This window comes from Bufo bufo, chromosome 1 (assembly GCF_905171765.1).
Source record: "Bufo bufo chromosome 1, aBufBuf1.1, whole genome shotgun sequence".
Taxonomy (NCBI): domain Eukaryota; kingdom Metazoa; phylum Chordata; class Amphibia; order Anura; family Bufonidae; genus Bufo; species Bufo bufo.
This window is the reverse complement of record NC_053389.1, coordinates 66,517,772-66,530,603: the sequence shown is the minus strand read 5'-3', so window position 1 is coordinate 66,530,603 and position 12,832 is coordinate 66,517,772. Positions and strand designations below refer to the sequence as shown.

The window sequence follows — 12,832 nt, the reverse complement described above, 5'->3', positions numbered from 1 at the left end:
GTATTTCTGGCCTAAATTGAACAGACACTTATGCAGCGATAATCATAGATGTGCACTATATGAAACAGAGGTGTTTTTTTCACCCAGTATGCCCCAGTATGCCAAAGCCGTATTTCTGGCCTAAATGTAACACTCACTTATGCACCTATAATCACAGATGTGCACTATATGAAACAGAGTTTTTTTTTCACCCAGTATGCCCCAGTATGAGAATGCCGTATTTCTGGCCTAAATTTCACAGTCACTTATGCAGCGATAATCCTACATTTGCACTATATGAAACACAGGGGTTTTTTAACCCCAGTGTCTCAAAGCTGTATTTCTGGACTTGCAGACATGCAGATACCCTGTGCTGGTGCACTATCGTTGCATAAAATGGCTGCCGATTATGTATTGACTAACCGAAGGAAAAAAAGTTCGTTTTCAGCAGTAGTTGGCTCAGGGCAGGCTTAAAACAATTGTGCACTGCACCCACAAAACACATTTGCTGTAGATCGCTGAGTACAAAAAACAGTTCTTCATAAGATTCCTCCCTGATCTCTCCCTCACAGCAGCTGCAGCCTCTCCCTACACTAATCCGAGCAGAGTGACGGGCGGTGCTACGTGACTCCAGCTTAAATAGAGGCTGGGTCACATGCTGCAGTTGGCCAATCACAGCCATGCCAATAGTAGGCATGGCTGTGATCAGGGCCAGTGCAAGGATTTTTGCCGCCCTAGGCAAGATAAAAATTGCCCCCCCCCCCCTTATCAGATGATCTGCCCATATGGTGTTCCACCCCTTTCTCAGCTTTTAATTTAAAATAACTGCTATGTTTCCCTTAGGGTTAATCCAGCTTCTTGCAGCCGTCTCTTTTTGCGGAACGGAATTGCGGACGCATACATTTCTATCCGCAATTCCAATCCTGAAAAAAATAGAACATGTCCTATTCTTGTCCACAATAGCGGACAAGAATAGGCATATTCTCTTAGTGCCGGCAATGTGCGGTCGGCAAAATGCGGAACGCACATTGCCGCTGTCCGTGTTTTGTGAATCCGCAAAACACACACGGATGTGTGAATGGACCCTAAATGTGAGGTAAATTAGTTTCCAATGTAGTATTAATAACTAAACAATTAAATAATAAACATATTGCATTGTCTACTTACCACCAACACAATAAGATGATCTGGCCGCTGGCTGCAGTCTGGCTCTGGGGACTCCCTTGTCACTCTCCCCCCCCCCCCTCCCTCCCTTGTCACTCTCCCCCCCCTCCCTTGTCACTCCCCCCCCCTCCTTTGTCACTCTCATTATCCCCCCCCCTCCCTTGTCACTCTCATTATTCCCCCCCTCCCTTGTCACTCTCATTATTCCACCCCCCCCCTTGTCACTCTCATTATCCCCCCTCCCTTGTCACTCTCATTATCCCCCCCCTTGTCACTCTCATTATTCCCCCCCTCCCTTGTCACTCTCATTATTCCACCCCCCCTCCCTTGTCACTCTCATTATCCCCTCTCCCTTGTCACTCTCATTATTCCCCCCCCTCCCTTGTCACTCTTATTATTCCCCCCCCCCTCTCCCTTGTCACTCTCATTATTCCACCCCCCTCCCTGTCACTCTCATTATTCCACCCCCCCTCCCTTGTCACTCTCATTATTCCACCCCCCCTTGTCACTCTCATTATCCCCCCCTCCCTTGTCACTCTCATTATTCCCCCCCTCTCCCTTGTCACTCTCATTATTCCCCCCTCTCCCTTGTCACTCTCATAATTCCACCCCCCTTGTCACTCTCATTATTCCCCCCCCCCTTGTCACTCTCATTATCCCCCCTCCCTTGTCACTCTCATTATCCCCCCCCCCCCTTGTCACTCTCATTATTCCCCCCCCTCCCTTGTCACTCTCATTATTCCACCCCCCCTCCCTTGTCACTCTCATTATCCCCTCTCCCTTGTCACTCTCATTATTCCCCCCCCTCCCTTGTCACTCTTATTATTCCCCCCCCCCCTCTCCCTTGTCACTCTCATTATTCCACCCCCCTCCCTGTCACTCTCATTATTCCACCCCCCCTCCCTTGTCACTCTCATTATTCCACCCCCCCTTGTCACTCTCATTATCCCCCCCTCCCTTGTCACTCTCATTATTCCCCCCCTCTCCCTTGTCACTCTCATTATTCCCCCCTCTCCCTTGTCACTCTCATAATTCCACCCCCCTTGTCACTCTCATTATTCCCCCCCCTCTCCCTTGTCACTCTCATTATTCCACCCCCCCTTGTCACTCTCATTATTCCACCCCCCCTCCCTTGTCACTCTCATTATTCCCCCCCTCTCCCTTGTCACTCTCATTATTCCACCCCCCCTCCCTTGTCACTCTCATTATTCCCCCCCTCTCCCTTGTCACTCTCATTATTCCACCCCCTCCCTTGTCACTCTCATTATCCCCCCCTCCCTTGTCACTCTCATTATTCCACCCCCCCCCTTGTCACTCTCATTATTCCCCCCTCCCTTGTCACTCTCATTATTCCACCCCCGCTCCCTTGTCACTCTCCTTATTTCCCCCCCCTCTCCCTTGTCACTCTCATTATTCCCCCCCTCTCCCTTGTCACTCTCATTATTCCACCCCCCCCTCCCTTGTCACTCTCATTATTCCCCCCCTCTCCCTTGTCACTCTCATTATTCCACCCCCCCCCCCCCTTGTCACTCTCATTATTCCACCTCCCCTTGTCACTCTCATTATTCCCCCCCTCTCCCTTGTCACTCTCATTATTCCACCCCCCTCCCTTGTCACTCTCATTATCCCCCCCCTCTCCCTTGTCACTCTCATTATTCCACCGCCCCTCCCTTGTCACTCTCATTATTCCACCCCCCCTCCCTTGTCACTCTCATTATTTCCCCCCCCTCTCCCTTGTCACTCTCATTATTCCCCCCCCCTCTCCCTTGTCACTCTCATTATTCCACCCCCCTCCCTTGTCACTCTCATTATTCCCCCCCCCTCCCTTGTCACTCTCATTATTCCACCCCCCTCCCTTGTCACTCTCATTATTCCACCCCCCCTCCCTTGTCACTCTCATTATTCCACCCCCCCTCCCTTGTCACTCTCATTATTCCACCCCCCCTTGTCACTCTCATTATTCCACCCCCCTCTCCCTTGTCACTCTCATTATTTCACCCCCCCTCCCTTGTCACTCTCATTATTCCCCCCCCTCTCCCTTGTCACTCTCATTATTCCACCCCCCCTCCCTTGTCACTCTCATTATTCCACCACCCCCCCTCCCTTGTCACTCTCATTATTCCCCCCCTCTCCCTTGTCACTCTCATTATTCCACCCCCCCTCCCTTGTCACTCTCATTATTCCACCCCCCCTTGTCACTCTCATTATTCCACCCCCCCCTCCCTTGTCACTCTCATTATTCCGCCCCCCCCCTCTCCCTTGTCACTCATTATTTCCCCCCCCATTGTCACTCTCATTATCCCCCCCTCCCTTGTCACTCTCATTATTTCCCCTCCCCCTCTCCCTTGTCACTCATTATTCCCCCCACCTTGTCACTCTTATTATTCCCCCCCTCCCTTGTCACTCTCATTATTCCACCCCCCCTCCCTTGTCACTCTCATTATTTCCCCCCCTCTCCCTTGTCACTCTCATTATTCCACCCCCCCCCCTTGTCACTCTCATTCTCCCCCCACCTCTAATGTAGCGTGGCCGAGCTCTGTTCGATCCGCGGTACAGGAGCATTTGTTTCCTGTACCCGGCCGGACTGACAGGAAGTGCACACTAAGTGAGCACTTCCTGTCAGTCCGCCCGGGTACAGGAAACAAAAGCTCCTGTACCGCGGATCGAACAGAGCTCGGCCACGCTACATTAACAACAGCACAGAGCAGACACAGCAGGCGCAGGCAGGATTCTTTAGAGCGGCAAGCGCTCAGCCTCAGCTGCTCAGGCGGCGCAGCATGAGGGGCGCCGCCGGCCGGCCGCCCGAACTTATATAACCAACTTTCTTCTTTTTTTTTTAACCGCAACGGGCGCCCCCTGCTAAATGGCGCCCTAGACGACTGCCTAAGTCGCCTTACTGGTGGCGCCGGCCCTGGCTGTGATGGCCTCTTGGGCCAAGTAGTATGACCCTTGTTGATTGGCTGCTTTGCAGCCTTTCAAAAAGCGCCATAGAAATCGCCGAACCCAAACTTTTCTGTAACTGTTCGGGTTCGGGTCCGGGTGCCGAAAAACCTAAAGTTCGGTACGAACCCGAGCTTTACAGTTCGGGTTCGCTTAACTCTATTAGTAAGTGCTTCCATTATGCAAGTGCTCACTAGTATGCAGTAGGTGTGGGGAGTGGGGTGTGAGGCACTGCGAGTGCTCCTTGTACTCACCCCTCCCTGGTCTTCTCTGGGCCCACACTGCACTGTCCTGACTGCATACAGGTTCAGGATGTAGTGCGCACAATATGATCTGATACTGTACACAGTCAGGTCAGAGTGCAGTGCGGGCCCAAAGAAGACCAGAGAGTCAGACCTAAAGAGTAGCGGCAGAGCAGGAGAGGTGAGTTAATGTATTTATTTTTAGCTCTGATGGGAGTCTGACATGGAGGTCTAAAGGGGGTCTGATCTGAGGTTTGAGAAGGGGTTCTGATCTGAGGATCTGATATGGAGGTCTGATCTGGGGATCTGGCATGGAGATCTGATATGGAGTTCTGATCTGAGCAGCTGATATGGGGGTCTGATATAAGGCAGCAGGCCCAGCAAGGCACATAGTTAGAGGTAGCACGGGTGCTGTGAGTACAGTACAGTAGACCAATTGTCAGCAGGGACTCGCAGCATCATGATGATATCTAGAGAGAACTGTGCAGTCGGACAAGTGACAGCTGTTCCATCTTCTCTATCCCCTTCCTGTACTCATGTCTATGGTCAGCGCATGGTGGATGCAGGCAGAACAATGACAGTAAAACGTCCATTCAACTGAAGAAGCCAATTTAGGGCTCATTCACACGACCATGGTTTGGTTCCGCATCTGAGGCGCATTTTTTGTGGCTCGGGTGCAGACTCATTTACTTCAATGGGGTTGCAAAAGATGCGAACAGCCCTCCGTGTGCTGTCCGCATCCGTTGCTCCGTTCCGTGGTCGCAAAAATTATAGCTCATGTCCTATTCTTTTCCGTTTTTGTCCCGCATTTCTATAATGGGCCGTCCGTTCCGCAAATTGCGGAAGGCACACGGGCGGAATCAGTGTTTTGAAGATCCGCAATTTTCGGACCGCAAAACACGGCATGTTCGTGTTAACGAGCCCTAAAGAAGCACTTCACCAATTTTTTTTCTCCTTGGTATCAATCAATACTTTTAGACACAAGTGTTCACTAGAGCATGAGTTTTCAAATGTTTAGTCCTCACCAGCCAATTCATGGTGATGGTGGGGACAGTAAACAAATACTACCATACCAAATACCACCATGCAGTGTTCATATTACCCCTAGCAGCAACAAACAAATACCACTACACAGCACACATAATACCCCCTAGCAGCATCAAATACCACAGCGCAGCACAACATACCTCCTCAGCAGTTCCAAGCACCACAGTGCAGCTCAATATACCTACTTAGGTCTCATTTAACCGAATATCATTTCCATTCATCTGAATGGTTTGTTTTGGATTTCTGCGAGCCTCATCCATATGAAATGGATCTTATATCCCAGCTTTGGCACTGTCTGAAATAGCATTATAGAGTTTTTAAAGCGACTTTTCCATTCCAAACCTAAAATTTGACCAAACATGACACATGTATACTCAACATAACCTGGTGCCTCCATTCCGTCTGACTCCTTTCAAGATGGCCACCACCCTTTCAGCCTTCCACAAGACCTTACGCAACTCCTCCACTTTTCTTTGACTGGCTAATGCCAAAGATGCTCGATAAGGCAGTGGAAGAGGGGCATAGCATTTCCTACAGTACTCTGAATGGGGAAATCTGAGACATGATGGGCATCTGGAAAGGAATCCAACAGGTGACCAGGACTAAGGGGAGCATGAGAGGAATGGAGGACACAGGTATGTTGAGTGCTGATGTATAGTCAAATTGTAGGTTTGGAGTGGAGGTTCCCGTTTAAAGATTTATTTTCAGCCACATCTAATCTAATGCATTTGAGACAGCAGATAACCCAATGTTCCTACATATACTCCGATCCCTTGAGTTAAAGGGCACTATTCAATGTAGTGTGGTAATGTGTATGGGAAAGTAGTGGAGGGAGATTACGTCTCACCCAGGTTCCTCAGCTGGGTGAGATAGCGGAAATCCAGAAAGATGCATTTGCTTCAACAAAGCATAGTCTGCTGGAGCTCCTTCTTTAAGTTTAGATGGGCTGGATTTCTTTAGACTAGGAGACAGGTTTGGTAGTGGGATTTCACAGTCCACACTCCTCCATTATAGTTTTTTACCCTAGCCCAAGGTGATCCCAGGTGAGGCCTGTAGAGCTCATCACTAGGGAAATAAAGCAGACCTCAGAATGCCACCCGGGGTAATGAAGCCTGGAGAGCTGACCTGTGCGGTTAGAGCTTGGTGACTGGCTGACCGTGAGGCTGAGTGAAGCCTGGTTTGTACAGGACTCTATAGGTGAGACAGGAACGGCCTCTGTATTAGGTAGAGCACAGACAGACGGGCGGGTATTTATTTTGGTTTATGTTCTGTTATTCTGGTGCTATAACTTCACCGTTCCGGGTGACGCTATAACTTGGATGCTACTCTGTTATGCTGAAGTGACCAAATAAAGCACAGCTTGGACTTTGAAACCACTGTCTCTGTGAAAATCTGTCATTGCCAGCCCTACTGCGAGTACAGATCCCTACAGTAGGTCTTCTTTGTCTCAGCATAGATGAAGGTCTTCATGGGACAACATCTTCTTCAGCAGAAGACTTTCCTCCTTCGTAGTACTGAAGTTAGTGACTTATGTGGAAATGACAACTACTCTATTAAAGAATACATTTTATTACATTCATCCAGAAAGCAGGAACAATGCCCAGGCAGCAACTGCAGTGGAGACTGGCAGTCCTGTTATGCGGTGCCAGTATATATAGAGGCCGTGGTGATCCGGAAGAGAACTTTTCATTATGTACAGAAATAACTCAGAGGAGTCAGGACATATTGCAGGGTAAGCAGAGGAGCAGGGAGAAGGCACACTGTGCTGCAAGCAGAAATCCTCAGCTGTAAATGCAGTTTAAAAACATCAAGTATTTCTTTATACATGAAATTTGTGCATCTAGATGTGTACTATAATTTTATACAAATAAACTATATATATATATATATATATGCATCCACTGACAGTCAATGGCAGTGATTCTATGTTGTCAGCCCCCACTCCATGCATAGAAAAAAAAATATCTCCTCCAAAAACACCTGCTTGGGAAGATCTGGGGACCCTGTTCTTCTGAACAGAAACATATTCACTGTGATGAACTACATGGTGTCATAGACACCTAAATTAAGGCCCAGGAGGAGGTAACATAATTACTGCGCAGTGCAAGATAATAAGGTGTGTAGCCGATAAAGTGATCAACCTCATTCCACCAGGTGCTCTCTGCTTAAATTTCTGCAATACCGGGGCTCTAAGCTCCGCAGTCCATCTACTGAAGTCCTTTCTGTCCTTGTCCATGGAGCAAACATCATGCTTTTGTCTTAGCTTTGGCTTCTTGCTTTGAGGCATTATCTGTGTTGTCATTGACCGAAGAGGTAACGAGACAGTCTTTCCTAAGGATAAAGAAGGGTTAGACATGAGATTCTAAAATCTGTCAAATACCACCCTTCTGTTAAAGGGGTTCTCCAGGATTTACATACTGTATTGATGACCTATGCTTAGGATACATTAGGTCATCAAAATGAGAAAAAGGGGGTTTCCCATCTCAGAGAATGGGGGCATATTGCTGGGATATGCCCCCATTGTCTGATAGGTGCGAGTCCCACCACTGGGACCCGCACCTACAATGAGAACGGAGCGGGGAAATGAACGGAGGGGGCACTGCGCATGCGCAGCCGCCCTCCATTAATTTCTGTGGGGCCGCCGAAAATAGCCAAGCGCTGGCTCGGCTATTTCTGTCTGCCCATAGAAATGAATTGGAGCAGGGGCCGTGCGTGAGAAGTGCGCTCCCATTCACTTCTATAGGAGCAGCGCTTGGTGGTGGACGGACCCCGGGAAATCCGGGGTCCCCCAGCCACAGCTCTCCCCGCTCCGTTCTCGTTGTAGGTGTGGGTCCCAGCGGTGGGACCCGCACCTATCAGACAATGGGGGCATATCCTAGCGATATGCCCCCATTGTCGGAGATGGGAATACCCCTTCAATGGTCCGACTCTTGGCACCCCCCATCGATCAGCTGTTTGCAGAGGCTGCAGCGCATTCCTGTGAGTGCCTTCTCGTAACTTACCAAACACAGCACCCTACATTGTATCACAGCTCGGTGTATCACTGCTTGGTATTGCAGCTCAGCTCCATTCACTTGAACTGAATTGGACCCCTGCCCTGATATGGGGGTCTGATCTGAGGTCTAAGGTAAGGGTATTTAAGGGTATTTTATTGTACTGGCACACATTATAAGGGGGTATTTTTTGTACTGGCACACAGGGGTATTTTTTGCATTGGCACACATCATAAAGGGGTTATTTGTTGTGTTGGCACACATTATAAAGGGGGTATTTTTGTACTAGCACACATTGGGAGCATTTTTCTACTGGCACATATAAGGAGAATTACTACTGGGGAACTATGGGAAACATGATTACTAGTATGGGCACAATGGAGGCATTATTACTATTCGGGGCACTGTTAACACTAAGTGCACTCTGGCAGATAATTATTTCTATTGGTGAAACTTTGGGGAGCTTTATTACTGTGCGGTGGAGAGGGGTAACCTGGCACAGTATCGGCTTAGCTCAATTGTTTTTGGGGGGCATTAGGGTTACACTATTAGTTTCAGGTACACTATTTGCTGGGCGCAGATGTTTTTTAGGTCACTGTGCGCCAATAATTATTAAAGGGGGCACTATCAACATGGTACTAGTATTTTCAAAGGGACTGTTACTGTAGTACAGTATTGGGGAGCACAGTGGGCACAGGATGGGGTGATGAGAAGGTGGAAGGATGATGGAAAAGTAGAAAAATAAGATGTTTTTTGTCAAACTCTGCAGAGAGAAGTGATAACTGAAAGAAATCATCATGGCGGTCTGGTCCAAATGGAGAAGATGAGCAAAGCAAACATCTACATCAGAGGAGATGTGACTAGATGTAAGATGTGTTAGTATGTCTTTAACAGTAGGGCTGGAGGGAAGCAGTTAGGTTGAGAATTTGGCAAAGGGGGTGCTGTATCAATTTTCATCTCTGGCAGCACGAAGGCTATGTGCTTCCCTGCCCCAGGCCACAAAGCACTGAGGGAAGGGGGGTTCTGTGAGATTGTGGAAAAGCTCTGCCTGAATAATGTTTATGCCTAGATTTTATTGGAGCTGTCATTTGGCATTCTGGGCACTAGAGGCCACTGTTTTGCAGCTACAGTCAGCACACTCTGGGATCTGCATATGCAAAGCAGATGATGACTCATGCAAGCTGCTTCTAAAAAACAGGAAGTCTGAAGTGATCTGACATGGTGGAAGGATTGTGCTGTGAGGGACTGTATCCGATTCCATCCTGGCTTGCAGATGTCCAGCAGTGAATGGACACTCTAAGGAAGGAGAGTAGCGGTTGTCCCCTTACTGGATCCAGCTCTTTGAAAGAGAGGTTGTCCCAGGAAGACCAGTTCCAGTGTGTGGACAGAAAGACTTATCATCAAGCAAGGCTGCACGGTTGCTGAGAGCTTGGTGGCCATCCCGGGTAAGCGGAATCCTAGGGCCTAGAACGGACGCAGGTCAGTACACCCGTTTACTCCTTGCTTTATACTAGTGGCGCCTGATGCAACAGAGACTAAGCCTAGGCCTAAAACTAGATAGATAGTTAGGGTTGTGTGATTGCCAGGTTGTACAGAACTGTTCTGCGGCGCAGTGTTGACTTTGCAGGCTCTGCTGTGTCCGCCATCGGCTAGGTTTGTCCTGTTCTGTGGCACAGTATTGACTTTGCAGGCTCTGCTGTGTCCGCCATCGGCTAGGCCTGTCCAGGGGGGCAGGGACAGTGACTGTGGGTCCGGGGTATAGCATTTTCTGTGCATGTTTGTATTGTTGTAGTTATACTTGTGTTATTACTAAAGTTATAAAAGTAAAGTTTCTGTTCTTGCATATTAAGCTGGTGTCAGTGTCGCTTTCCTTGACTGTGACTTCGCTGTATCCTGGGGAGCCCACCCCAATACACGGCTTACAGGTCCAAGCTGAACTCTTGCACCAGGGCCCATGAACTTTAAGCTACGCCCCTGGTTGTATGCAATTGTTTTATTATTATAACATGTTATTTCTCTATGAAAACTGTAAAATGTTTTCAAAAGTGATTATATTATTTAGATAATTTGTACATTTCATTTTGAAAATGTTTTGAAAAAAAAATTCACATGCAACCAGAACTCACTTTTGGTCACGATTCTTCTTCATAATGAAGCCGACTGTCTTCTTTATGATAAGGATTAATATAAGAAGGCCGGTGACACCACCAACAACAGCCACGATAATCAGAGTCAACGTGTTATCCACGACCTCAACTATAGAGAAGAATAGCATTAGTACATGGAACTGAAATGTTTAGACAAAAGAACAAAGGAAAAAAGCCTTCAAGCTGAGTTGACGATGACCGTGCTTTGAAGTAATCAAGACCATGGAAGAGCCTTTATGTTCTCATCCTCACAAAATTCATTGTAAAGTATATAAGTTATCTTCAGGTGGTCTCTATGAATTTGAGAGGGTGTTCCACCCAGAAGTATTTTTCACCTATCCGCTGGATAGGTGATACATGCGTCTGGCTGGAATGCCCTTTTAAAGGGTACCAGTTAGCAGTATGAATCCTATTAAACCAAACATACTGTCTGGTAGGGTGACCCTGCTGATGAAATTGATACTTGTCTTGTGAAAATTGGCTTGGGTGTTCCTCAGAAAAAAAGACTTTTATTCTTAATGCAAATGAGGCTGCAGTGCTCAGAGGGGCGTGGCCAGCACTGGAAAGCTGACAAACTGGGGTACACTGGGGCCCTCATTTGCATAAAGAATAAAAGTCTTTATTCTCAGGAATGCCACAAACGATTTTCACAAGATGGGTATCATTTAAATCAGGAGGATGAACTCTACCAGGCAGTGTGCCTTGTTTAATAGGGCTTACTCTGCTGACAGCTTCTCTTTAAGCCCCTGTGCAGGAACATGTGCAACCCCAATAGGGACTTAAAGAGAAAGTGCCATGAGGATTTATCTCCCCAAACTGCCATCGACCTGTAATCCAGGACAGTCAGTGAAGATCTTATACATTCTTGATGATTTGACCTAAATCACAAAAAGAAGTCTGAATGTGTGTGAGGAGGAGCAACTCTTCTAGATAGCAGATGTGGAGGAAGAGAACGGTTGAGCAGTTGGATTTTAACATTCCCGTCACCACTGACTTACATTTTAGTGACGGATCCAGTTTGTTCCGTTTCGATGACTGGACACAAAACAGCAGCTTGCAGCCACAAAACGGAATGCTGACGGAATGGAAGACAATGTGATGCATCCTGAACGGACCTCTTTCCATTCAGGATGCATGGGGCCAAAACGGAACCATTTTTGGCCCGGTTTTGATATCCTCTGCCGCATATGTTAAAGTAGCCTAAGTTGACTACTCTTTTGATCAAAGTCTTGATGTTCAACAGTAGAAATACCTATGAAAGGCACATACAAAAATGTGAAAGTGGCTGAAAGTATGCAAGAAAATATTGAGCACTGGTGTCTCTCCTTTAAAGCAATATTTATTGAAGACCATTAAGAAACAGATCCATGAGTGATACCGTAAAAGGTCTACGCTTTTTAAACTAGAAGGTTCTTAATCATGACCTTCCGGTTCAAAAAGCATAGACCTTTTATTGGTACTGTTCATGTATTTGTTTTTTAGTGATCTTCAATAAATATTGCTTTTGATGAGAGACACCAGTGCTGGACATTTGTTTTTTTCTTCATTGGTTTTCCTGCTACGGGAGTCCATGCATGGTTTTGTCTCTAGCGGAGTAGGAACGGACATTTTTCTTTTTTGCGGTTTGTGTCTCGAAAGTATGCAAGCCTTTGAAATTAGATCTATTATGTATTTTATCAGCATGTTCAAGGATACAGATAACAGGTGTTTGACCTATCGGTGGCACTCACACTTGTCCACCACTGTAAGGTAGATGGTGGCGTTGCTTTTAGTGTCTTTTTCCTTTTTATTTGACACAATACAGGTGTAGCGTCCGGCATCTTCAAACTCCACCTCCTTCAGGAGTAATTTCAAACTATAATCCTTGGTGTCATTGCTAGGAACTAGCGTTATTCGATCATGCCGGTAATTTTTATTTTGAATTTCTATAGGTTTCGGCAGGGATTTCTTGTTCTTCAGCTTCCCATGGTAAAGCTGGTCATAACAAAATGAGAGAGGATAAAGGACCATTAGATAGAAGAATGCAGATAGACAGCTGAGCGATTATGGTCAATGGTTGCAGAATACAGACAGAATATTTCCAGAAGTCAAATAGAAATTGAAGATCATTAAAAGAGAAAGATTCACAAAGACAAGACGTGGGATACCAAATAGCAAATATAATGATATATAGGTATATGGATTTGCATTTCAGTTTGTCATAATTTAGAATTCGGCCCCTTTCACACGAACGAGTTTTCCGCGCGGGTGCAATGCGTGATGTCAACGCATAGCACCCGCACTGAATCCTGACCAATTCATTTCAATAGGTCTGTGTACA

The 12,832-nt window shown here is 47.0% G+C and overlaps 1 protein-coding gene across 3 annotated transcripts in view; it reads right to left on the bottom strand.

The window, feature by feature from the left end:
- Nucleotides 1-6,931: 6,931 nt before the first annotated feature.
- SCN4B (sodium voltage-gated channel beta subunit 4) overlaps nt 6,932-12,832 on the bottom strand; it is a 70,750-nt gene continuing 64,849 nt past the window's right edge. The window contains exons 4-7 of one of the 3 annotated variants that reach the window (XR_005777714.1): nt 12,243-12,486; nt 10,492-10,621; nt 7,514-7,703; nt 6,932-7,137 (exon numbers count right to left, since the gene is read on the bottom strand). Coding sequence is in view for 1 of the 3 variants with exons in the window: in XM_040425716.1 (XP_040281650.1) it covers nt 7,619-7,703; nt 10,492-10,621; nt 12,243-12,486 (459 nt within the window). In the remaining 2 variants the exon portion in view is untranslated. Of the gene's footprint in view, nt 7,704-10,491; nt 10,622-12,242; nt 12,487-12,832 lie in introns of all 3 variants that reach the window. The other 2 variants (XR_005777716.1, XM_040425716.1) reach the window with 2 other exon arrangements.